Source organism: Hoplias malabaricus, chromosome 16 (genome assembly GCF_029633855.1).
Source record: "Hoplias malabaricus isolate fHopMal1 chromosome 16, fHopMal1.hap1, whole genome shotgun sequence".
NCBI classification, from domain to species: Eukaryota; Metazoa; Chordata; class Actinopteri; order Characiformes; family Erythrinidae; genus Hoplias; species Hoplias malabaricus.
The window spans coordinates 5990852-6018312 of NC_089815.1; the positions used below are offsets into that span (position 1 = coordinate 5990852).

Sequence of the window (27461 nt, forward strand, 5' to 3'; positions counted from 1 at the left end):
AAAGCTTTATAAACGCAAACAGCAACTAAACTTGAATGCATTTTACTGAATGGAGAACTTGGAGTTGAATCTTTACCCATGACCTGGCTGTTACTGATAGATGGATGACAGGATTGCTGAAATAATTGTTTACTGCAGTGCTGGTTCCGTGTCCTAGTGTCTAGAACTGTCAGGTTGATATAGTCCTGTCATGAAAGGTTTGAGCTCCTGGCTCCGAGTCTGACTCGTGTCATTATGGTGCCATTTTGAGAGCTCAACGCTGACTCCACGGTGACCTTTTCAACCTGCATTCCACCGTCCAAAGTGTGAAATCTCTGCTATGTTAAGGCTGTAAACATAAATCCCACTGTGCTCCCGAGGCTCTGGTGAATAATTTTGATTTGATTAGTTAAATGTTAGTTAATGTCCGCTTTTACAAAACCTGTTTTGACTAAATGCATTGTAGTTTTGGTTTTCTAAGGTTGTGTTTTGTACGTTGAACATATGAACTGGTTCTTGTCAATCCACTAAACAATTCCCCTATGAACGTGGAGGAAAAACTCTACATGGTTGTGAAACATCTTGGCATTGCCTGTCAAAGCGATCACAGTTCGGGGGGAACAAAGCCCTTTCAGGCGTGCTTCTCCCCTCCCTGCTCTCCAAGCTTTGTAAGGCAAGCGTGAGTGTGTCTGGATCAGCGTTGCAGCAAGCACTGTGCGGTGGGGGGAAGGGCAAGCGTGGAGCTTGCACTGCTAATTCAGCTCATGAAAGGCTCGAGTAGCAAGAGCAGCTGTCTTCCATTGTCGGCCAGCAAATTTCCAGCATGCCTCATTTCACCTTTCAGTGCGAGCAGCGAGAAAGCTAGAGGGCAAAGCAGGGGGATAAACAAACAAAGACTGATAAATGAAAGAAGGCCAAAACTGTTGAATGCTGCAAGTTGCTGCTTTTCTAAATAGGAGTTGGATGGATGAGGAGGATGTCTGGTCAGTTCGCTAGTAATAAACCATGAATCTAGACATAGTGTGCTTTCCCTCTACCTTCCGTTCCTTAGCCCCCCCCCCACACCCCCGTGGGGTTGGAAGCTCTTCTCTCTTCTGTTGAGAGAAGAGGGCACTTCAGGGCTAGAGGGATGAGTGAGGGAAAACGAGCAGACAAAATGGAAGAGGCGAGAGCAGGGGGATAGCATTGTGAATGGATGAAGTATTTAACCTCCTACACTGAATAGCTTGTCAGGGCCTGGCTTCATTGAGCTGGTGAAATCAGAGAGGGCAGGCAGGGAGAAAGCCGATGAAATAGACCAGTGGTCCTTAATCCGAGTCTCCAGCGCACTGCGTGTTTGTGCATTTTCGCTTTTCTAACACACCGTATTCAGACCTGATAATAGCTCTTGGTGCGGTTCATGTGTTACTCAGGAATAGGACTGAAAGCCAGGGGGAATTGTCTTTTTAATGACTTCTCATTCAATCAAAAGCTGGCAAATCTAGCTTTTGGAAAGAGTTTGGACATTTTAAGCCTTTTAAGTGTTTTAGCTGGAATTTCAGTGTTCCCCACCAATGGCCAAGATTCAGAGAGAACCCTTTTTGAATCTTGGGAAGGGAAGAATTTCCCTTTTCCCTTTTTTGGGATCACAGTTTAAGAGAGTGACAAAAGATGGACAATATTGATAGGAAACAGGAAGCAGTGCGCTTATGTGGAAAGCTTGGGTGATGTTGTTTTACTAGAGGACATCAGTAACATCTAAGATGGTTTCACACTGGATGAAAAATCTTGGATTAAATAAGAGATGTGAATGAAACGTGGCACAAACCAGTGCAACATATCAATTTGGGATGAAGATAGCTTTCAAACAGTTTCAAACAAATGGTTAATAATCAGTCTGCCTGGGAAGCCTTATTTTAAGAGGCTTGAATGACTCATATGATTTGTGCCATACTATGCATCACTAAACGCCTCCTCCAGCACATCCATTCTTAACAAACCCAAGAAATACTCCTTTACCCTGGGATATGGATTTCAGAAAATAAGTCGTTTGGACACGAATACCCCATTTCCATAGGCTGAACTAACTATATCTGAATAGGGCTATTGAAAAAGAAACCTATCTAAATTTTACAAGTGGAAAAATTATCAAATAATAAAATATTTGTCAGTGAATTTGCACATTACGGTGAAACGGTGGCGCTGCAGGTAGTGTCGCTGGGGTTGGGTGCATTCTCCCCATGTCTGCATGGGTTTTCTCCCATGGTCCAAAACACACACTGGGAGGTGAATTGGCCGCTCAAAAGTGTCCATAGGTGTGAGTGTATGAATGAATGTGTGGGTGTGTGTCGCCCTGTGAAGGACTCCAGTGTTGAATTGGATTGGATTTCAGACAATGATTGATTAAATGAATGAATTTGCACATTAATTTAGATGTATTGAGCCTACCAATGTTTAAACTATGATGTCTTAGCACATAGTAGATATTTAATTAAGACCCAGTGAACTGTTTTATCTTCTGGAAAATAGGAATCATAAGCTTCCTCATTTTAGGTGTTAATTTATATTCTTTAAAGTGTAAAATGTAGTTTCAGATTTTAAACAACCGTGGTTTTATCTTCACAAATTCCTTGACCACATAAATTGAATTATAAGTCATTACTAGCAATATGTGGTCATGGTTACGTTTTAATATTAAAATGTTCTTTTTATTTTTTTTCCCCTCAAAATTACAAAAAAATATATACAATCTTTAGTGTGGGCCCACTTTTTTTATGTGTATATATATATTTCCAATCACACCATCCTCATGTGAGAAACCACATATGGCTTGATTTGAGTCAACTTGAACCCCCTTTCAGTCTTCCTCCAGGTCTCATTTCCGTCAAAACATTAACTGATAAAAGAGCTGAAAGTTAACAAGTCTTTTGCTGTTTGACATCTTTGTGCTGAGGATTGAATTACTCTTTGCCTAATGAGGTTAGTGTCACAGTAAAGATTCCTTTAAGAAGATTAGACGCTACTGTGGAAGATTTCAGAATCAGAATGGCAGCGCCTTTTGTAAAAGCCTTTTAGATCATGGCTACAGTTTTAGCGCATTCTAGGTATCTGTTTAATTTGTATGTTTTTCTCAGCCTGGATTTGGAGCAGTTCTGTACCAGATAAAATAGAAATAATAAACAGTAGGGTTACTTAAGCTGTGATTGAATTCAAGGAAAGGTACGCACTGGGATTTTATCCTGAAGCATACATGTGCTGTCAGCAGAGGATTTGCATGTTTGACGCAACATTTACAAACCGGCTCCCATGCAGGCTTTCTCTCAAGATGCGTGACTCGCTGGTAGCTCAGCATGGTTTGTGACAGATCAAACGTGACCATGAAGCAAGATGCTCTGATTTAGCAGAGACTCTTTATTTTTTTATGAGTGTGTCTCTTGGTAAACAGACAATAATAAGAAGAAACGAAATAGTTCTGTTACAAGAAACGTGTTTTCAGTAAACTGATTATTCTGCTATTCCTTTGCGTTTTATCCTTTATGCTGTGTTGTTGTAAATGGCCCATATTCAGATGGTGCCACTCTTCAGGTTACGCTAATTGGGTTGAATTCTGGCTGCCTGTGGTGTTTGCATTTGGAGGAAACCTGGCCCAACGCATCATGGTCCATTTTAATTTAACAGACATTTGATTAATTTGTCGGCACTCCAAAGGTATTGTGAGGGTTAATTCAATTTGGCCAACATCTTCCACAAAGATTTGAGTAAATATCAGCGTGTACCTGTCAACTAAGACAGTAGCCTATTCTTGCACACTTCAGCCTGCTCAAATTGAGGTGCCACTATGTCTGTGTTACCGCGGCAACAGCATCAAGTGACTGTTAAAAAAAAAAAAAACTAATTTACCACCAAATTAAAACATAATAATAGTGTATTAAAGCATATGATTGATGATGTAATCTCCTACATTAATACCATGTTTATTGTACCTTAAATAGAGGTAGGTGTACTTGACTGTTTGCAGAATTCAAAGAATGTAAGATGTTAAAGTAACAATTATATAAAGTACAAAAATAGACAAAAGATCCACTGTAAAAGAAGCAAGAAAATACATGAACACGCGCTGTGCCATATTGTATCAGTCGCAGTAATATTGTCATAATTAAAAAAAATAGATTTTAAAAAGATCAGTATCCTGATAATGGTAATATTCTGACTTGTTTACTTAGTGACATCATACAGTTACCCATAATTTGGCATACGTTCTTTACATGAGTCTTTTAGGCACAGTTAACTACGGTGGAAAGTGGCTCTGAGGTGGAGAGTGACAGAGAGGTGGTTTGGCTGCAAAATATCAGATGTACAATAAACCATGGTATTATGTAAAAAATGTAAGTTGCCTTTTATTATTAAAATATATTTATATTAATACAACTACAGGGGGTCCTCGACTTACGACGTTGATCCGTTCCTATGTCGCGTCGTAAACCGATTTTCGGTGTAAGTCGGAACATACTGTACGTAAATAACATACTGTAAGCACTTATCCTATCCTACCATTTATCCTCCTCGGTCCCGAGCCACGTAAACCGTGTATTCTTCCGCCACGCACACCAAACAGGAAGTTTGAGTTACAACGTTTACGACGCAAAACCACTTAAGTCGAAACAAGGCTTTATACAGTAAATGGGAGATGTGTCGTAACCACGAAACGTCGTAACTCGGGACTGACGTAACCCAAGGACCTCCTGTATATATAAATATAACATTTCTTTTGTTGCAATAGTTTGTTCTTGGAATTAATAAAAAGTATTTTTCAATGTTTTGTCATATCGCCAAGAATATCTTTATCAGCAAAATAACCTGAAATGTTGTGATTATTATTTTAGGGCCACAGTGCCCAACCCAAGCAAACACAGAAACACAGGTCTGATGTATATAATCAGTTATTTACAGCATGTTAAACTGTGATATGAACATCTGTACAGTTGTTCCTGGTCATGTCGTCAGTTATGATCCTGGAAGTATATGCCTAAATGAATGCGCTCTTGTATATAAATTATTGTGTGTAATGGTACTGCTCGCATGACATTAGCAAGGTGCCTTTATCGTGAGGCGTGTTTTAATAAGCGTAGTGTTACATGCTCTTGAACCCACTGTCCACAGAATGTTTCCTCAGCCCTAGTAAAATGCATGCTCTTTCACCAACATACAAAAAAAACCACAGTGAACTCAGGTGTGAATGTGTTGGAATTTTTCATATTGGCACATCTTCAGTAAACTTTCACAACCTGCCATGAAGTGAAACCCAGTTATGAATCATAGTCTAAAATGAGTGCTCCTCTGTGTGTAAGCTCAGATTCTGTGTAAAACGTTACAGGGTTAGATGAAGGGATTTTATTTCCTATGATAATCCGCATCAAACGGGCCCTTGTGCTGGTTACCGCCCCCTCCTCTCATGTTGAATGTGAGGCCTCCCTAATTCAACCTACAAAGGCTTCTAGAAGGAGATTATGCTACTGAGAAAAATGAAATAGTGAGCACAGTGCCTCTTAAGGAGACGTGTCCTATATTCATGATCACCTGTGGAAGCTGTTATGGACAGTTAGAAATGTGTCTGATGGCAAATAATTAAAAACAAATGGGTGTTCTTAACATAGCAATTTAGTTAAGTTCTCAAAGGTCATGGGCGAGCCGGTGGCTCTTGTAGAGCAGCATGTGTTGAGTGCTCTCAGACATGTCCTGTTTTCCCTCGCTACTGGGTGGCCCTGTGAATTAGCCTGGTGAGAATCAGCGTGGCTGCATAGCTAACAGATGTGGACTTTACTCCAAAGCCGGATAGTAATGTTCATCACATGATTCAGCAAAGCTATTTTTAAAATTAAGTGAAATATGAGCAAACACTGATTAGGCTGGTTTTGTTCCGTGTTACTGATCATCAGCAACTTTTTTTCACGCCTGTTCAAAGATTATAATCAAGATGTAGCTTATGTAAGCAATGCATATTAATATAGTAGTCAAAAACAGAATATAGTTATTGACTTTCCAGGTCTCAGCCCACTAGAAACAATTACACTTTGGCCTCCAAAAAAACAGTTGGCTACCCCTGTTGTTAATTAATTATAATCACTAAATGCTAATGAATAAACGCAGTTGCATGGTGAGTGACAGCTGAAAAGTGCCAACACCTAATGAATTACTGTCTGTGGGTTGAAAGTTCTGTTGAGTGCAACATCGGTTCCATTTCATGAATCATGGAAGCGGAGGTTCTGACACCAGTGAGCGGAACCTGTATTTATAACGTCTCAGTTACTAAGAAACATGGAAGGAACGTGTTCTGCTGTAAGGTTACTCTTTCCTTGGAGTAGGTGTCGAGAAGCTTTTGTAAAAACTTCACACCCACTCTGAGCAAGACATAAGATCAGGTTCCAAGAGCAAATCTAGTTGTAGCACAACTCCGCTCTCTTTGGTGTGCGTGTGAGCAAATCGCCTCAAATAACGTAATGAACACGAGTGGCATTTCAATGATAAGCTACGTCCCTGGTAATTTTAGAAGTGGTTTGACGGTTTTACCCTCAGGCTGATGTTTTGTGTGAAAGCGGTGTATGAAATTCTCCTTAAAAACTTAACAAAGATGTTTCCTTGCTGCAACCCACATATGTTGTGTCTGTTGGAGGTAGTACCACCCACATGGAGGCTTGCCTCTGTTTAGAGGAAGCAGCAAATGCATGACTTCTATAAATAGTTTGGAGGCTGGGGTCTCTAGGGAAGTCTCACTGGCTGAATAACAACCTGCCTTGAATGGCGGGCTTACAAAGGTTCATCTGTCGTTGAAGAAAATGGTAATATTTGTTTTCTGAAAAAGTCATGGTTCATGAAATGAGTGTTATTGCCAATGGTGTTTTGTTTATGAATCAGGTCTGTCTTCATAGTCTTTTCAGGATAAAGTCAGGACTTTCTCTTGCCATCAATATGTAATCAATACCATGGTTCCTTACTGAATTTTGTTGTGAAAGTGACGTTGTGTTGATGAATGAGGCTGTTTTGTTTGCTTATCTCAATGTGTGAGGTGGCTTGGTTAAGCAGGATTTAAGAGCTGCAGTTTTAAGAGGATGCGGTGGTGTTTAGAAACTGTTGATTGCTGAAGCTTACTGATTTAGACGTGTGGACCTCTTTGGTCCAAGATAAGGTGCATGAGTAAGCATTGGGCTAAAGAGGGAGGAATCCTCTCTTCTTCTTTAGCTGCTTATCTGGATTTCCTCTGCAGCCCAACCTCCTCCTCTTCTTCTCAAGAGGGTGACCTTGACAAGAATGTGGATTATTATTGTAATAGATACTGTTGTTGGTGAATGACTAGCAGTCACACTGGGAGGTGGGGGTGTAGAGGAGGGGGAGAATTTGCCCCTTCCCCATCTCTCTCTCTTTCTTTTCTCTGCTCTGCTGTCTCTGCTTCGTGTGCTGCATCTCGTCAATGCTCTGCTTGACATCTGGATGATTTCTTTGTCTTACAAAGCCCCCCTTTCCACCCTCTCCTCGTTTGCATATAAGAAAAGGCAAAGACGTGGTCTGACAGAACAGTCAAAGCAGTGTAAAATTGGCTGGCTTTTCTGCGTGTCAAAGACAAGAACAGAAACAAAATTTAGGTTTGGCCCGTGTTCACACAAAAGCATCCCTCCAGTTAAATGACAACATCTCTCATCATTAAAACATGCACTGTCCTCTCTCTGCCATGCTAACAAGCGTGAAAGCAGCCCGGTTGTCTATCTAGTTTTGGACAATGAGTAGCAGCGCTTGCAGTGAAAAATTGATAGCACCTCCCTCTCCTTTTATTTTTTATTATTATTTTTTTTTTACAGGCTTTCATTTTCATTCTCAGACAGCAACCGTGAGGAATGCAGGTCGCCCCTTTTTTTGCTGAAGGAAAGAGGGCAGTTCAGGGGCCTCCATCCGCCTCCCCCAAGGCAGTAAACAATATAGGGCGAGCCAGCCAGCTGCACCAAGGACAGAGAGAACTAGAGAGAGAGAGAGGCCGGATGGGGGAGGGGTCAGACAGGATCGAGTCAGAGAATGGCGCTCCAAGCACCTGCTGGGTGGGAGCCAGCCCACTAGCCGGCCAAAAGATCAGAGTGGAAGGAACATGGCAGTCAGCCGCTCCACCATGACTGTTTGTGTTAGCAAATTGGAATTTAGCTTATCTGTTCCAAGCTGTGCAGACCCACACTGCCAAGATTTTTCCTTTAGGTACAGAACAGAGGAGTGTGCATGTTTTCATCTGATGATTGATGCTTCTGTACTGGGAAAGTTGACATGATAATGGGCTATTTAGCATTCCCAAAGAGGGGGGGGGGGGACTCAAAATGAGATAACCAAGGTGTTTCTAGCTGCCAAATATTCAGCCTTGGCAAATTTACTGCAAATAACCTCCCCCACAAACTTTGCCACTTCAGCCCACCAAATAAATTTAAATTCATTACACAGAGAATTGAACATCATCTTTGTTTTTTTTACTCTTCTCATCACTTTAGTTATGGATACTAATGAATTGCTCAATCTCAGCATGTTTGTTTTGGATCAGTGTTTAGGTCTTGATGTCAGTAGGATGATGCGTTAATTAATGCTCAGAGTGCCTTCTTAAATGCAGTGCAGATTGCCTTGAGCTCTTAAAGCTCTTCGGGTGCCACGGGTCAAATGACGATTTCTAAAAATAAATACACATCCTCTATAGAGAACACGTGAATATAAATTATAAAATAACACGCAAACAGAACATAAACGTTAAAAATGTGTTCTGCACTAATTTAGTTTTTAATTATTTATTCATTTTTCATTTTTTCTTCTCATCTCTTCCCTGTAATTATGTATGAAAAGGAATGGGAATGCACTGATGTTTGCATGGAGAAATAGGAATTTTTAATGGTGACAACTAGACATGAAACGGTATTAAATTCTACATCACGGTTATAGCGGCTAAAATGATCCTGTATGCTTATGCTGTTATTAAATTATGCTGAAAACAAAGCAAAATTAAGGAGGGACTTGATATTAACAAGCACCTTTTAAGATAGAAAGAGACTTGGAACATCTTCTGAGGTGGAAGATGAGGTGGAACGGAGCACAGAAATGAAAGTTGCTGCACCCTTTAAGTTGGAATGGGTTGTTGAGATTTAGTTCTGGCTAAAACGCATACTTTTTGTCTGAAATGTCATGTGCATTTTCCACAGCCGCGCCAAACAACGCGTGTTTACAACAGCATCGGCTAATTTAGCCTGTGGTTAGCATAATTTTTACTGTGCCTTCAGGAATTCCTTCTTTCTTCTCTCCATATTTTTGAGTCCAATATGTTTTCAGCTAAATGCATTATAAATATCAGCCAATTACACATCAAATGTCCCAGTTTATGTTCAGTTTAAAGTCAGGGAATTGTAGTGACATACATTGTATTCCATATAATACACCGGTTTAGAGAGGTGGGATCTTTAAATCTGACATTAAAATGGTATGATTCATCTTTAATTAAATTCACCTCAATGACATTTTAGGGATAAAATTAGAGATAAGGTTAGAGAGAAGTTTCCGAGATTCTCAGGTTCCATTCAAATGAAATTCAAAACCTCTGGTATTTTACGTCAGTAAGGCTAAAGGTGAAGTACATGCACTTCCCAGGAGGAAAAAAAAAGCTGCCAGAGTGATAAACCTCATTTAACCCTTCACCAAGTCTTCTCACATCTGTCAATCACTGAACCTTCACAAAACCCCCAGTCACACAGACTTCTCACATATCAGTGAAGTGGAATTTGTGGGTGATGTATTGCTGATGCATTTGCATCTTTGACTGCTGTGTTCAAGATAAAAAAAAAAATATTGCTAAATTTGTTGTTGCAAAAATACGTTTAATTCATAAATCAGAAATACATTTTCAAACATTATCTTCTCACTCTATCCCTACTGCTGTGAGTGATGCCTCAAATGTAAGATGTTCTGAAGTTATTTTGGGCAAAATTAGGCTTTGTTTAAAGTGGAAAATGAAAGCATCTTTTAATAAACATTCTGAAGAATACAGATAAAGACTGTGACGTTTTTGGTTGTGGTTCATGAATAGAGTAAAAATGAAAGCTCTGTGGGAAAACACTGCTTGACCAGTCATAATGTACCACTACTGGTTTAAAACATAAGTGTGATGCAGAGTTCAAAAATGAATGAAAGAAGTAGGTTGTTTTACATGTCACTTTTTTCTTTCCTTTTGGGTCGGTAGGTTCCAGATCCCGAAATGAATGTGAAAATGCCCTTGAAATTTTTTATTTCTAGATATGACGTCTGGTTTTAATGTTACTTGTAGCCAAATACTCAAATCAGTTAGTTCGGTAAAGTATAAAATGTCAATTTAAAGTAAAATTTAAGCCTTTTGTCATTCTACTGTAGAAGCCTAACGTATCTTGCATTTTGGACCGAATTCATGGCTTTATTCAAATAACTCGGATTGGGTTTATTGACCAATTTTAAAGCTTAATATTAATAATGAATATCCTCTGCTCAGAAGTCAGACCAGAGAATATGAATCAGTATTAAAGTTAATTTGCTGTAATACTTGACAGTTGATCTGAAGCATGACCCTTAAGCTACCCACTGCAACAACATACAATTGTAAATCTACTCCACATTCAGAAAGCAGTTGTCTGTTTTCACCTCATGTTGATTAGATTGTGTTTGACCTTAGGCAGAAGTGTCAGAGCAGAGGGAGGCAGAGCTCACTATCAATGAAGATTCAGACTGTTAGTTGAATTTTTTTTTTCTTTCTTCTCCCTCTCTTTTCCCCCCTCCCATCAAATCTCATGATAATTATGACATTGGATCAAATCCGTCTTCGCAGGTGGAGCACACTTGGCTTCAATTGCTTCGGCTCGTATTTCTGATCTGGGAATACTGCAGATCTCTGCGGTTCAAGTGTTTTGGTTCAGATGTGGATTCTGCAGCGGTTCTGAAGCTGTATATTGATGCCTTCAGGCCCTTCCTTTAGTGCTTGGGCTGCTTTCTGGGTCTGAGAGCGTCTGGAGTGTTAAAGATTATCAGTTGTGATTTGGCACTGCTACTTGTGTTTGTGAAGCAGGGTGGGAGAGAGAGGGGGGTGAGATAGAGCAGGAGAATTTACTCAAGCGTCATGTCTGATTGAATGTCGGTGCTCAGCAGATACTCTTGTTAAAGGGGGAAAAAAAACAGAATAACACATGCTTAAGAACAATGGCCTCGTTTGAAGGGCTTGAAATAAGTAATTTGATCAGTTCAGGTCTGTTATCTTTGCAAGCAAAGGAGCCGTAAAGTAGAGCGGACAGATTACTTCTTAAAGGCACGACCCAATAGATTTCCATGCTGATGTTTAGCTGACTTCCGTTAGGATGTGGCTTATGTTCCCTGTTTCTTTTCGAATTTCCAAATGAATTACAGCCCTTAGATTTGTTGTTGTTTGTTTTTTTTTCTTCCTGCGTTCAAGTTACTTATCCAAATTCCTACCAGATGTTAGCATTTTTGATTTTAAGAACACAATGAAATCCTGTAATTACAAAAATCTGCATTTAATTTTTCTTTGTGGCTTTTCTTGATCAAATCTGTTAGAAATCTCAGATTTCATTAGTTTCCGTTAGAGTGCAGTTAAGTCATTTGTACAAATATTGGTGACACTAGTGAAGCCCCCAGAAAATGCTGGATTAGATATCAGGAAGCAGTGAAGTATCTAATCATAAAACGATAACAAATCAGTCCTGAAGTAGTACCTGCGAAACACTGGTATTATTTCAAGGGATTCATTCTAAAGCATTTTAAAGCATTACAATTTTCTTTCAGTAGGACCTCCATTTTAAGTAGGGCCTTTTATTACCTCCTTACATTTATTCATAATTCTTTTTATATTCACAATTGTTACAAAAGGACCACATATTGGGTCATTGCTAATCAGCTCCAAACTAAATTCTGAATCTTTCAATTTAAATTTTTTTCCCTCCACAAATAAATAATAAATAATTTAACAGTAAGTTGCTTTGTATAAGAGCAGGTGGTCAGTGAGTATGAAAATAAACATTTACATTCGTTTTTTGTTTGGTCAGTGGTTTCAGTTTTGTTTTAGTGTTCTTTTGTTAAGAAAAGGAGAACATAAACAATCAAAACAAGCTATATATATAACACATTCATTTAGCGTGCAGCTCCAGTAGTCTGGAGGCATGGGTCCATTAGCTTTAATAATGGCGTCTACCGTGGTGCCAGGATGTACTCGGAAATTTTCCTAATATCGAACTTAATCAATACCACCCACAACAGCTTTCCTCCGCTACCTCAAGTGATTTCACCTTTTCAACTCGATTTGCATATTCTCTGCTTATTAGGCCGCATTGATTGTGTCTGTGGATCACCGCCCCAGGCGCATCTATTATTCCCAGATTGATTGATGCTGTTTTGCTTGTCGCAACGAGAGGCAATTGTTTTATTCTCTCCACGTTATTTCCTCTAAAGATGTCTAGTGGGAAATGTTGAATGTGTGTCTTCTTGGCAACAGGTGAACAACCAGAAGCTGTTGCTAAGGGCCCCAGATGAAAGAGAATTCATCTCTTTCTGAAAGATTTCACTCACATTGAGGAATGTCTTTATCGTGTGGATCGTTCGCTTCTGTGTTTCTGACCCTTGTTAAACGGTGCTCGCATTATGTTCTCTGAGCTAGGCCAATAGAAAACATCTTAGCAGGATGTTAGTGCCATTTGACGATCTATTTTTTAGAGCATTAGTCCCATTAAGCCTTTCCTTTTGTCTTCTTTTTCTGCAATTTTCTAAGCTGTTAACAAGTCAGTGTTCTGCACAGTTCCTCTTCTGTTTCTTTTGCTATGTACAATTAGAGAGGCATTAACTTCTGTCAAGGTCCTGTTGCTGATTCATTCATGCAGCTGATTTGTGCTTTTTAATGAGAAATTGGCCAGTACAGGGTATCGGGTAAGAGCCATTTTTTGTAGAAATCAGTCTTTTGTAGCTCACAAATCAATGACTCTTCTGTTACTCCAATGTGTTTTTAGATATGAATGAACCAACCAGAAATTTCTTACCACAATACCACATGAACACACATTTTAATTATAACAAGGCAGTTCTGAAGTTGTTCAAGCAGTTGCTGACTGTTAAGAGGCCTAATGTTTAGCCATTATTTGTTGTTTTAGGACATTTAAAAAAGCTGGAGCCCTCTCTAATGGACAACGACTTGTTACATCAGTCACAAGATTTGAAATTGTTACAAGATCACAAGATTTGAATAGCGTTTGATATGTAGCCCACGGGCTGTTAGGGTGGGTATAGATTTCCTGCCTGTTTTGGGAGTTTGATATTCCTTCTCCCTTGAGCAGTGGCAATATTCAGTATTAATGTATTGTTATTAATACCAGCACTTCCAGGGTAAACAGAGAAGTTCTTGGACACCACTTTTATTGCATTGTTCTAATACACTCATTTCTGCTTTAGTCAGCAATGTTGTGTGTCAATAAAGAAGTTGCAAAGTGCTTTATAAAGTGTGCTATAGTGCTGAAATAAAACTGAATTCACCTACAAGGAAATATTATGTCTTTGGCACATACTACCTGAGCATATGGCCCTCAAGTTGAACGTGAAGTATGTGTTTCAGTACAATTTACTACTTCTTAAAATCAGTGTATTCTACCTGACGACATTTGATGTCTTTCACTGAAGTCCTGTTGAGCTGTACCTTCTCATGTGGACTTAGTGCTCTACCTCTTTCTCAACACGTTTTTGCTTTGACACGTTTCTCTCAGCAAGCGAAATGGAGTTGGGCTTTGAACTGTTAAGTATATGCAGGGGAATCCAGCTGCCATCTGCGATCCTCAGCTTTGAGTGTTCCCTCCTCTCCCAGCCTGCAGAAACCAGATTGTATTTCATCCTTCAGTGTGTTATCCAGGTCTGTTTGGACTTTTGCTCAACCCTTCAGTGCTAAAAGCAATTTTTACTGACTAGTCACAGGGCCAGGGAAAGCTGTGCAGCAGGTCTCTGAACTAAGTCCAGGCACATTCTGCAACCCCGGGGTGGAACAAAGATTGAGTATTATCTGATTTCTTAGGTCTTCTTGGGTCTTATTTCTCTCATAAATCATTGAAAGTGGTGCTGTCGTTTGTTTAGCATTTGTAGATTGCCAGAGACTCGGTTGTATGCAGAATAATCAGTGTAGTTTGGCTGAAAAAACACATCTGACTGGATACAGTAGTTTAAAGAAGCTCTTTCTGAATTAAATTGTGTACTACAAGAAATGACGCTGTTGCTTTGGTTAATTATTCAGTAGAAAACACTAGGGCTTATGAATCACCATCAAACCTCTGTTAGCATATACTCACCTGCTGACTTTATAAGGCATGCTGATCATGATGAATATAAACCAACCAGGGTCCTTGCCATTTTTGTTAAACATACATACTCAATAACGTAACATACACAGTCATTAGCATGAATATAAATGTCACATAAAGAAGCTCTAATTTATGATACAGTATTAACCAAGTATGAACATCCTTAATATTTATCACTGGTAAATGGTCAGTTGTAACCGTTCTTGACAGCGAGCCGTAATTGTCTACTCTTTCTCTAAATAAATAAGAGGTTAATTTGTGTGGAAATGTCTTTTTTACAATAATTTAATATTCGCAGTGAACATGGCTCATTATCTCTTGTGGACTCTTGGATATCGTTTCATTCAGATCCCTTCTGTGTCATTGTATAGTGTTGTTGAGATCTTTTATCAAGTTAGGATCTCATTATCCACGAATTACATGGCTAATGACCTCATGTGGTAGAGTAGATATTGGGGCTGATAATAGCTGTGTGACTAGATAAGCCATGTATGACTGAGAAACATGCGTTGTTTAATGTGAATGTCTCTGTTGGCCTCTGTTTCTCCTTAAAAATGAGTAGTGAACTAAATTCATTTTCTATCCCATAAGTAGGCCAAAAGTCTCTCCATTTAGAAATTTTAATGGAGCAAGGGTGTAAGTGCTCAAAATAATCTAGATTGAAGCATCTCCTTTCAGAAGAAGGTCTGTGGCATGTGTAATCATGGATATTTTCTGTAAAAGCTGACAGCTGGACGATGACTTGTCTGTTCTGTTCACACACCAGCCACCACTTTGGCAAGTCGTGCGTTATCATAAATCACATAGTGGTTTAGATGACATTAGATTTTCTCTCTGGTGTTAAGTTTCACACGGGAGCGCAAAGAAAAGTAATGGAAATTCTGAGCCTGTTATGATCTCACTTGAATGTGATAATTATGCTGTTGGACTTCTCCAAGGCTGTATCAAGCCTCACTTTCTTTCCGTGAAAGAAAAACCTCTCTTGATGTTTTTTTTCTCTTTATTCGAGCCTGGATTCCAACTCAACTTTCATGCCTTTTGTCATCTGCTAAAGTATGTCCTTTACACTGAAGCCTTTATATTTCTCCTTTGCTGCCAGGCTGTATGGAGTTCAAAGCTTTGTGTACTTGCACCTTGTAGTTCTAAGATGAGTTTGCCTTCCAGACTCTGCCTGTCTGGTTTCCTGTCTGTTAATATTGGCGGTTGTACAGTTCAGGTAGAATCAATCACTCTCGGTTCTAGTGCTCTTTCCCACCACCGCCTGGCTCTCAATTAAACGACTTAGACTAAGTTCACACTGTGAGATGCTCCCAGCCTTTCCCTGAAGTACAGCTTAAGTTACTCAGGGCACCTCTTCGTCCTAATGAGGTCCAGTCGGTGAGGGGCAGGTCAGGGCCAGAATCTGGAGCATGAACTTTTTTTTTTCACTTGGTACTTCTCAATGTTTGCTTCAGTCTCTGGGAGCTCTGTTACAAATGAGAGGGATAAAAAGGCATCAGTGCAAGCTAATGGTGGTATAATTTGTTGATGCTCACCGGAATTCAGGGACTTCCTGCAGATATACATATTGTTGCTGACTAAACACACCCTGGTATCTCCAAAACAGCACATTTTAAAGGAGATGATATATATAAAAAAATTTTTGAGATTTGGACCCAATGCAAACAGCAGATGGTATATTCAAATTGATTTTTGAAATATATCAAATAAATTCTCTGCATTCCCCAACCATCTATATGTTCATTGTATGTTTATACTCATTCTGTAGAAAAACATTAATGTATTCATGGTAAAATATGGAGATTTCATGGTGTAATTAATCATTTCCTTGAATCAAATTGTTCTGAGGCCAGAGATTTACAGCTTTTGTCTTTGTTTCTGCAGATGGAGTCTCCAGTCTCCACCCCAGCACCTCCCCCACTTCACCTCCTGGCCTCAGTGGGAAACTCTGACATAGCCTCTCCATGTGAGCAGCTCATGGTGCGGACGCGCTCTGTGGCTGTCAACACGTCTGATGTGGCCTTGGCCACGGAGCCTGAGTGCCTGGGGCCCTGCGAGCCGGGCACCAGCGTCAACCTGGAGGGCATCGTGTGGCAGGAGACAGAGGACGGTAAGAATTCTGGACATTATTTTTGGAGCCTGATGACAACCACCATGCCCTTGTGGTTTCACTGCAGTCATTTCATAAAGTAATCAAGTCAAAATAATACCATTTTCAGCTGCTGTCAGTCTGCCAAGACAGGTTTGGTGTTTGAAGATCGTTTCTTTAGTTTTGCTTTTGAAGAGTGGCGTCCTGCTTTCTGTGAAAATAGCCCTGTTTTTGTGTCGTATGCTTCTGCATGTGAATTGGGAGCCTTTGAATGTTGAGGGGTTTTTTTTTCTTTAAAATAAATAAACTGAAGGGGTGACCAGGGCTGAAATATTTATGAAATGTTGGAGATAAACACAACATAGATTAAATTATTCACATTGTGCCATACCCACCATTTGTTTTTGTCTGATGCAATTCTGATAATGTGCTTCTTTGTTATCAGGCTGCATTACATTTAGTAGTACAGTGGGACCTCAAGTTACGAATTTAATTTGTTCCTGGAAATGTTCGTAACTGGAACGAATTTTCCCCGTTTAAAAGAACGGAAATTGGATTGTTTTAGCACTTTTGATTGCGTTTTTTTTTGTGTGGCTTTTTTGGAGGCCATGGTGCACAAAGTTTGCAAAAACCACTTAAAACGTCATAGCGAACGAGATACGACTTGATACTGTGTGGTCACATGTGAGAAGAACGTGGTGGCTGCATGCGAGAGGAGTTTGTGAACGAACACCACGCCAACGATCGGTCGGATCCCGATCAGCTCTTCGTAACTCGGGAAAACATTCGTAACTGGATCAGAAATTTTGCTCACACCTCTACTCGTAACTCGATTTGTACGTATTTGGAACACTTCGGAACATTGTATGTAGTTGTGTCAAAGTTAATATTTTATATGGTAATAACATGTTAGTTCCGTAGGTTTTTAGAATAATTTTTTTTTTTATGTCATTAACATGTTTTCACAGATGTCCGTTAACCAAAAGCTATTACTGACACAAAATGATTTAATTATTAATTATTTTAACAAACTCCCCTAGTAATAAGTCATTTTTACAATTATTAGTGAAGTTTGTCTGCAATATTTTGGTAACAATGTTGCATCCAGTTTCACAAACCACATAAATATCTGACAGCAACTAATGACTCACGTTGCAGTATGTGGTCACACAGCTCTGATGGTTGCATAATTCTGTTTGGTTTTGCTTATTGTTTTGTGGAGTATTGCTTTAAATACAATATTTTGCACATTTTGTTGTAATCAGAGACATCCAAAGTCCTGCTTTGCTGCTATTGTCAGTCTGTTCTTATCTTAAAGCCACTTCTGAGTTAATTACAGCATTAATGGATTCCTGGTAGCGGTGGTGTAAAGTTTGGATTCTGCAATGTTCTTTTTCCACTTTATTTTTTTTATCATCAAAGCCCCAGTTATGCAGCAGAATCATGTACTGAACACAAAAGCATCGAATCCGTAAATGAGAGCGCGCACACACACAGTGGGCATAGACGGCGGGTGGAAACCGCCCACACTGTGCCTGCCGGTATCCTCCAAGCAGCGGCACATAAAGGAGCCACCTCATCAGCATTCAGAGTGTGCTGGTCGCTTAAGTGTTTGCTTTCTCTCCTGCCGTGGGCACACTGTCTCTGATTCACCCTGCACCTCTTTAGGCCACTCTTGCTTGTGTGTGTGTATATGTGTGCCTGTGTTTTTGAATACACATGTCAGGGCTGTGCAGTGACACACACCGGCAATTAAAAATATTTTGGGCATAGGGAAATATTTATGTTCTTACATTTCCACAGTGCTGTTATTCTTAAGATTTGCAAAATCAGTGAAAGGAGCATGCGACCTTCTTAAAAATTAAGGTTGCTGCAAGATAAATGTGATCAGATATACTCTAAATTGTTGTTGAAACACATTGTAAGCACTTTGCCAAGTATTGTCAGTGGCATGGCAAGAAATTGTTGGATTGCTGTGAAAAAAAACCAAAAGAACATCTGTTCTTAATGTTACCTCAGCGAGATATGTCTGCACGTAATCTACTCGGGGGGGGGGGGGGGGGGGGATACTTTGTGTCGAAGAATACTAGTCTAATTCTGACCTACTTGCTGTTGTTTGCTGTGCTGTTGGTGGCTCAGTCAGCGTAGCTATTCAGTTCTGCACCATTCACCAATTTTAAAGGACACTTTTGATCTCTACTGAACTGGGCAAATTTATTCTACGTTTATAACCAAGAGCGCCAACTGTGGGTTAACTGAGCAGCAGCACACAAGGATATGTCTAGCATTTTCTACGATCCCATGTCAGAATATAAATAACATTTGTTGCTGTTTTTAATTAGTAAAAATGACATTTTATATTCATAGCACAACAAATCGCACACAAGTGTGTTATGGCATTTTGGTGTACGTGCAGAGGTAGCATTCAGATGCAGTGAAAGTGCAATAAGCTGACTTGTAAATTAGTGGCTTGTGTGTTTGGGCAGCTATCTGTGAATCCAATCTTTGGTAATTTCACTTGTGAAATGCAGCACTAAAATTTAAAACCAAATAAATGAGAGAAACTATTGAATAAACGCAAAACATAGTGTGGTCTACAGTATGTTTTCTGCAACATCAGTTTCACACAATCAGTTTCTTATTTCTTAGTGTTATTATTTAAAGGTTAAAGTGTTGTCACTTTGGTCAAAAAATATTCAGCCGTTTGTCTCTTTCAGCAAAACAGTGAAAGTGCTGTTTTCAGTGCTGACACCCCTAAAGATCCTTTATGATAGTGATTTTTGTGCACATGTGATAGATCGTCCTCCTAAAAACAAAAATAGTGTATAGCTCAGCGTGTGCATGAGGGCCCTGTCAGTACATTTAAGGGCTTCAGGAGTGACCAAAAAAAGAGGAGGCTGTACACAATCCCTGCCCCAGGCCACTAAAGCCCTCCACCTGCTTAATCTACTGGAGGGAGGCAGGCAGGGGGCTTGCTGGTCCCAGGCTCCTCTCATCTGCTCCTCCTGTGGAAAGCGTGTGGGAGGGGAGGCCGTCTGCTCTGCAGGTGCTGGATTTGATCGTCTTTCTCTGGATGAGGGAGCGCTTGGTCCACCAGGGTTCCTCTGTCTTTTTGAAGTCTTAGGCTCGCTCTCTCTCTCTCTCTCTCTCTCTCGTTGCGGAAGCGGGCAGATCTGTATCTTGGTGACATGTTGTGTGGGTGGAAAGTGGAGCAGCAAGATCCTGTGGCAGAGAAAACGTCTTTCAAGCACTTTGAGATGGCTTTCGGTTGAGCTCGTCTCCCTTAAGGATGTCTCCGTCTATCTGCCCACATCTTTCACAAGCTTGAATCGTTATGTCCTGGTGCTACCTGCTTTGCTGTAGTAAATGGCAGTGTCTCTCAACTCATTTTCTTGCTGATGTTTGAGAAAAAAAATACCTAGGCTAGTTGGTTTCCAAATATACAACAGGGTAGGCTTCTGATTCTTTGAAAACGAGAGACCCATAGTCACCGCTTGGTATTAAATGGTCCGACACCCGAATAGAATCTGGCCATTTCTTGTGTCCTGTGGTGTTGTCATTGATGGAGAAGGTGGAGTCTGGATGACGAATCGAGCATTAGGACAGGTAGCCTTTTAAAGGTATGAGTGGTAAACCTTAAAATCGCACCTCAGTGGTAGGTGAATATGCTTCAAATGTGCAATGGCTGGAACAAGATGTACCTTGTATAAGAACAGCTTGTGCTTGAGTGGTGTTTTCCATTATTTTTACTTTCTTTTGTATGGCTTTGAACTTGGATACCGATTCAAAGAGTTTCTGAAAGGCTCCTGACTGTGTATGCCAAATACTCCTTTCACTGCCTAACGTTCAAGTTATCAGCAAAGCTGGCTTTTGCTCACGAACCTGTGGATCATCAAAGCTTTTCAAATTCTGATTTATTCAAGAGAGACATTTGAGATAAACGCTGCCTCTCTAGCTGAGAGTGAAAATATCACAACGTATGAACGGGGGGAACTTGGCTGTAGAAGGTAGGAGCTATCGATTAGCATGATTCCATTTGCAATATAATCCATTGGCATCAACTCAATGAATCTCCCAGGCTTAAGAATAAGCGTGTTTAATTAAATCACTCAAGTACGGTTGTGTATTTCCATATCAACAACAGCTCTTTTAATACGTTCTTAGTTTTTGTATCTTATTTTATCCATTTGTTTAGTTTTGAGAACCAAGAACCACAGATTCATTTATTAATTTTCGATTTGCTCTGGCTCGAGTTTGTATATGAAATTAAATAAACCGGGGGGAGGACAGCTTTCAGTTTATGATGTGACGGCTAGAGGCAGATATTTCGGGCGATGTTTCAAGACATCACTCTGACACAAATCCTCTTGGCGGGGAGCTTGATGCGCACCAGGGTCGCAGTGGTGCGGCGTCCGCCTTCACAAGCCGCGCATGCTGATGCCTCGAAATGTCAGCCCTAAATCTTCACAAAGTTTATTGCTCTTGAAGCGAAGCCCAGAAAGCCCTGTGCTCAGAGATGGGCGAAGGGCCCGGTGCCAGAGAACAAGGCCAGACCCACGGCTCGTCTGCCAGCATACTGATGTCACCCCCTTTACGCGCTGTACCTTCCACGCATTTCTCACATCCACATGAGCTTTATTTTTTTTATGCTCTGTCGTTCCATGTTTAATCCTGCAGTTTACGTTTTTACACATGGCATGAGCTGGTGTGCTACGGGTGACCTTGGTGCAGAGAGTCTTGGAAAGGCATGGCTTCTTTTTACAAGGTGGAGGCTGTGCAAATGTTTTGATTTCCTGTGAATATGAGCCAGATCTGCTTTATTAAATGTATTTTTGCAGTAAATGTGCGTTCTTTCGAGGCCAGGTTGTGGTTGCACCTAAAGACAGATATGGGTCACTTGCAAGCACCTCGTAAGAGAAGAGAGTGGATCTGAGAAAACAAAAACAATAATTGAGCAAGGCTTTTTATGTGAGCATAATCACACACTGTCTGTGAACACTGCTGTGTTACAATAAAAAGTCCAACTGGAAGACTGCAGTGCTGGTGATCCGTGAAGGACCCGGAGCTCAACCCCTTAACTGCTTTAGAGGTATTTATTAATGGAGTGTAAGAGCGCGGGGAGGACGCATGCCAAGCTTCTGTTGGTTCCGCCGAGGCCTTTGAAGGGCACGAGAGGTGAAATGATTGGCCATTCACCCCGAGTTAGCCCTCGGGTTCAGACAGGTGGCCGGAGGAACACTAATGACTCTGGGTGAAAGAGGAGGGGGCCTCTGCTAATGTGCTCCTCCAGTGACCCCATTGACATTTTTCAAAGGAGCGGCAGTAAGCTTCGCTTTCGCATTCTTGAAGGCTGTGTGACACGAGGGGAGTGGAAAGTGTTACACGTGGTATGTTTTAGAAAAACATGTTTCGTTACTTATGAGGACGTTATAGCTTTTGTTGGAGGGTGTTTATCGGCGTTAGCAGTGAAGGGATGACTGCATTTGCTACATTTGGCAGTGAGTGGGGCTCGGATCGAGTGTAAAGGGAGGTAAATGTCTCAATCTGTCTTCAGATGTTTAACAAATACAACGTTTTAACCAATAGTTTGTGCCCATAAGAGTAACGTACGTACTCCTCTCCTGGTTTTTATATCACTTTGACTTTTGTATAAACATCTCTCTGCTTCATTAAGGTATGTCTAAATGAGACGGTTTAAGTGATTAATTGGAAGCTGGGGTAGTGTGTGTTTCACTTGGAGTGCACTACTGTTAAGACGTTGTGCTGAAGTGTTTTGAGTCCTTGACGTAATTGTAAGGCTATGTTCCTGGGATAGATCTGCCACACGCAGTTTATTAACCATTATGTGCTGAAAGGAACACCACAGCACAGCCCCGTTTGGTCTTTTGAACTGCTAAGGGTGCATAAATATATTGTCGGCCAGGTTGATTATTACCGCTCTGAAGGAAGCACAAAATCATAGTGATGCCCTCGTCTCACCCAAACAAGCCTGTCTAGTGGAGCTTTTTGATCCCTTGCCATGCACATGCCCTTTTATTTGCTTCAGCTGTTCTCGCGCAATAACTACACCTCTACTGGAAGTGGAGGCAGGGACTGCTCAGTGCTGCAAAGTCAGATGGAGGACACCATCAAACAATTTTCCCCCAGAAATGACTCACCGTGCACCTTGCAGCCTCTTAGCTGCTGTAATCATGAAGCAGGCAGTAAAAATAGGAGGACTGCTTTGAGAGTGCTGCCCTCAGAAACATCCATTTGATCTGTTTTAAATGGGAATGGTGCATCTGCGGTGGCTGTGCGAGGAATACAGAAAGGGAGGGAGAGAGAGTGGCTGTTCATGAATGACTCACAAGGTTGAAGGAAGAACTCTACTGTATAATTGTGCCATTGAGCCTTTGTAGAGATGACAAAGAGAGAGGACTTGTTCTCTTGCTATAATGAGAATCCTCTTTTCATCTTTTATAGGGATGCTGGTGGTTAATGTGACATGGCGGAACAAGACGTACGTGGGCACCCTGCTGGACTGTACCCGTCATGACTGGGCTCCCCCTAGGTACGTATAACGATATAATGCGTTCTTATGTTCACGTTAAAATGAAACCCTTTGAAAAAACATGGCAGGCGCAGGAAGGGTTTATCGAAGACCTCCTCATGCAAAGTCTTTCAATTACACAGAATGTTGTTAACATTTTGAATAGATGCAGCTACAATAAAAAATAATCTAATCCCGTTTATTCAATCCGTCCATCCATGCTAGTTAATCTGGTCCAACTGTGACAAGGGCTGCTGTGGAGCATGATTAGATCCTTGGCTCTGCTGCACTGCTCCCTATCAGCTCTCAGAGACACAACCTGTGCCTGTCTGTCAGCTCTCCTTAGACATGCCCCCCCCCCCACCCCCCTCGGGAGCATCAGTAAGCCAGGTGTATCCCCCACACTTCATCTTAAGCCTCAGGGAGGAGGCCAGACACAGTCTGCTCTGAGCCTAACAGGAAGGGATAAGAATAGAACACTCTCTCTAGCTGGAGACAGAAATCCAAATATTGTACCAATCCATTTTCACCCTTGAGTGATGAGGCATATTAACATAGTGTTGATGGTGTACTCAGTAATTGCTTGACATCAAAGAGGATTATGATGATTTATTCATTTGAACATGGTTGACTGCAAGTTTTAAAATCCATTTGACATGCATCATGATCTTTTCATAGCCTGACAAATATGAATAGGTCAACCACTGTGCTTAAAACTGTTGAATAATTAGTCTTGGCCTACAGAAGATGGGGCTTCATTTCCAGTTCTTATTAATACTTTCAAATGACACGTCTTGAAACGGTTGCTGTTAGGCAGATTAAAGCACTCTTGATCCGCTGATCCTTTGATACTGAGATATGGTCTGTGTAAATCTCTGGTGCCTCCAATGTTTTTATTTGATTTGAAGATTTAGTGACTGGAAATTTTTTGTTCTGGTTTCGCTGTTTATTAATTTGCTATGTTGGGATATGATTAATTTCCTATTATAATAATATTCAAATTGCACATTCCCTGCCAATTCACAGGTTCTGTGAATCCCCTACAAGTGACCTGGAGATGAGGAATGGCCGTGGCCGAGGTAAAAGAATGCGTCCCAACAGCAACACCCCGGTCAACGAGAATAGCAACTCCTCTGACAATAAGGCCAGTAACAATAGCAAGACCAGAGCGGGCTCCAACAGCAAGGGTCGGCGTGGTAGTCAGAACTCCTCTGAGAGGAGGACCCCGCCCAATAGTAACACAGAGGATGTGAAAGCCAGCCCATCCTCAGCCAGCAAGCGCAAGAACAAGCCTGCTTCTGATATGGAGCCCAACTCCAGTTCCGAGGACACTAAAGGCAACAAGCGCATGCGAACTAACTCTAGCAATGCAGTGACCCCTTCTGGCCTCACTATTCCCACCATTAAGACGGAGTGTCTTCCTCCTCCCCTAGATCGCAGCTGCCCCTCACCAGTACTTATCGACTGTCCGTACCCCAACTGCAACAAGAAGTACAAGCACATCAATGGCCTGAAGTATCATCAGGCCCGTGCTCATAATGACGATGACATCAAGCTGGACATGGACGGGGACAGCGAGTATGGGGAGGAGTCGTCTCTCCACCCGGAACCGGGGAGCTGCAACGGAGCCTCGGTCTCGCAGAAAGGATCTCTTTCTCCTGCACGTTCGCTCACTCCTAAAGGAAGAGGGTTTGATGCCCAGAGCTCATCCCCTTCTCCTGGGAAGTTTGGCTCCAAGTCTAAAAAGAAGAATGGAGAAGCGGATGCTGAAGCTTGTGGTATTCCCATGGATGGCTGTGAGGATGGGCCTTCCCTCACTGACGATGCCAGCAATGATGGCTTGGAGGACAAGAAGTCCAAAAAGTCCAGCAACAGTACAAAGCCTGAAAAGCTGTCACAGAAGAATATGAAGCCTTCCAGGCCGATGCCGCCAGCCATAGCATCGCAACAGATGTATTCTCTACAGCAAACACAGTTCAGCGCAGGGAGCCCTAGCCATCCTCCTGCAATGAGCTCGATGATGCAAGGCATTCCCAAGAGCCCCCAGCTAAAAGGCATTCAGCCAAAGCCGGGTGTGCCTGGAGAGTCCTCGCCAATGAACCCTGTTCTGGGGACCTCCAAGGACAAAAAAAAAAAAGACAAGAAAAAGAAGGATCCCGGTAAGGACGCAGACAGCCCCAAGCCTCCGGGTAAAGGAGGGAAAGCGGAAGACGGGAAAAGCCCTTACTCTGAGTCCTCTGATCCTGGAAGCAGAAGCGAAGGCCACCTAAATGGCTCTTCAGATCTTCACCAGAGTCGTCTGGCCAGCATTAAAGCAGAGGCAGACAAGATCTACAGCTTTACAGACAATGCTCCGAGTCCGTCCATTGGAGTAGCAAGCCGTATGGACAGCAGTGGACAGCCGCTCACGCCTCTCCATGTAGTCACTCAAAATGGGGCAGATAACTCTTCAGTGAAGACAAACAGCCCTGCGTACTCCGATATCTCAGACGCTGGCGAGGATGGTGAGGGTAAAGTAGAAGGTGTAAAGTCTAAGGTAGAAGACTCTTCTGTTAGGGAAGGAGCCAAAAAGGCTCTCTTTCCCTCACAGGCACCCAATAAAGAGTCACCTTATTACGCTAGCTATGATAACTACTACTCTCCAAACTATGCCCATCCCAGCCCTGGAAGTGCTAGCACTGGTGGTCCCCTTACAGAGGGCCAAGTCGTAAAGGTGAAGAAAGAAGAAGAATCGGAGCCAAGTGAGGAGAAGTTGAAGCTAGAGCCTCAGGAGGAACGCAAAACAGAAACCGCATCTTGCCCTCCTCATCAACAACAGCAACAACAACAACATCAACAGCAACAACAGCAGCAGCAGCAGCAGCAGGCCTCGGTCATACAGCAACGCTCCAACATGTACATGCAGCCTCTGTACTATAGCCAGTACTACGTCCCCCCCTACAGCTACCCCGATCAGGTCTATCACAACCACCTCATGAACACTAACCCGGCTTACAGACAGCAGTATGAGGAGCGACAGAGGTTGATGGCTGAGCAGCACAGGGTGGCTGAGAAAAAGGCTGATGGAAATATGAAGGACAGGGAAGGCTCCATGAAAGAGGACTGGAAGCAGAAGGGTCCTCTACCCCCAGGACTCACAAAAGCCCCCAGTCTCTCAGACCTCGGGAAGCCACAGGCACCCAGCAAGCAAAGAGATCCATCTTCTGAGCCAACCAAGTCTGTAATCATCCCCAAAGGAGAGGAAGCTAAGCTCCAGCCCCAGCAAGCTGAGGGTCTAAAGGTGAAGCTCAGTGAAGGTGGTCATCATGGCAGCAAAGAGGACTCCAAAACGGGACTCGAGTCTGCCAGGACAGGCATGGAGCAGGCCATGTGGTATAGACAAGTAAGGCACCCTTCTGGTTGGCATGTTTAATATATAAAAAAATCCCAAAATTAAGCCAGGCACCAAATAATGTTAGTTTTTCTTTCTATTTTCACTTACGTAATGGAATCATAAATATGTGGTGTTATTTAGGCTTATATTGCAGCTATTGCTAACAGGCAAGGTATAAGAATTCCAAGATTTTAACTTGCTTTGCTTAATAGCTCCAGTGAAAACCTAATACCAACTTGGGCCACCCAAATTAACTCTGATAACTATATGTCCAAGTTTTATCTCATTTACAGCTTTACCTCTGTATGAAGGGTGAAGTTATTTTATCCCCACTCAGGATTATAAATCATAGCTTCATGGCCATGTTTTTCAGTATCCTGAGAGCCAGAGGCAGGTCGATGAAGAGCGAGAGCGGGATCGCGAGAGGAAGAGCAAAGATGAGCGGCCTCGGCCTAAAGACACTGGCTCGAAAGAGGAGAACAAAGAAGCTGCTGACCGTTCATCTGCCCTTTCCTCTGAGGACTACAGGGGAGTAGGGAAAGACCCTCGGGCAAACCCTCATATGCCTTTCTCCTCTGCCCTGGCACAGCAACAACCATACATGCACTACATGCACGGCTACCCCTACGGGCAAGGCTACGACCCCAATCATCCTGGATACAGGGGAATGCCTTCGGTCATGATGCAGAACTACGCAGGTATAGTCATATTTGTGAGGTAGTTGCTCATGAAAGTAATACTTGCAAATTATTAATTGCAAAATACATTTGTCTTACTAATTTATTTCAGGGTTACTCTCTGGAACTTGTACAGATCTCAATCGCAGTAAAATCATTTTTAGAAAACCCATCACTAGCTGTTTGAATAACACATCACACTCTGTGCACATTTGAAGTCATGAATAAACAATATGTGGAACCTAGTCAACAGAAAGAGTTCAAAATCAGCAGCAATTAAAGAGCATCTTTGCTTTAGCTTATGACAAATGGCTTGTCGAGTTTTTCGCACTTCGCCCTCTGCTCTGACCACATTTGCAATTTACATAGCTACCAAATATTGCACAGATTTATGAGCTGTGTCCATTTAAATCGGTGCATCTCAACTGCTGTTGCCTTAGGATCTTTTGCCTCTTAATTT

At 41.6% G+C, this 27461-nt stretch overlaps 1 protein-coding gene across 1 annotated transcript in view; it reads left to right on the forward strand.

Moving 5' to 3' along the window:
- Positions 1–27461, forward strand: part of znf609b (zinc finger protein 609b) — a 44557-nt gene that overhangs the window by 10633 nt on the left and 6463 nt on the right. Inside the window, exons 3-6 of the mRNA XM_066647356.1 lie at positions 16218–16443; positions 22885–22972; positions 23978–26333; positions 26698–27022. Of these exons, the coding sequence (XP_066503453.1) occupies positions 16218–16443; positions 22885–22972; positions 23978–26333; positions 26698–27022 (2995 nt within the window). The remainder of the gene's footprint in view (positions 1–16217; positions 16444–22884; positions 22973–23977; positions 26334–26697; positions 27023–27461) is intronic.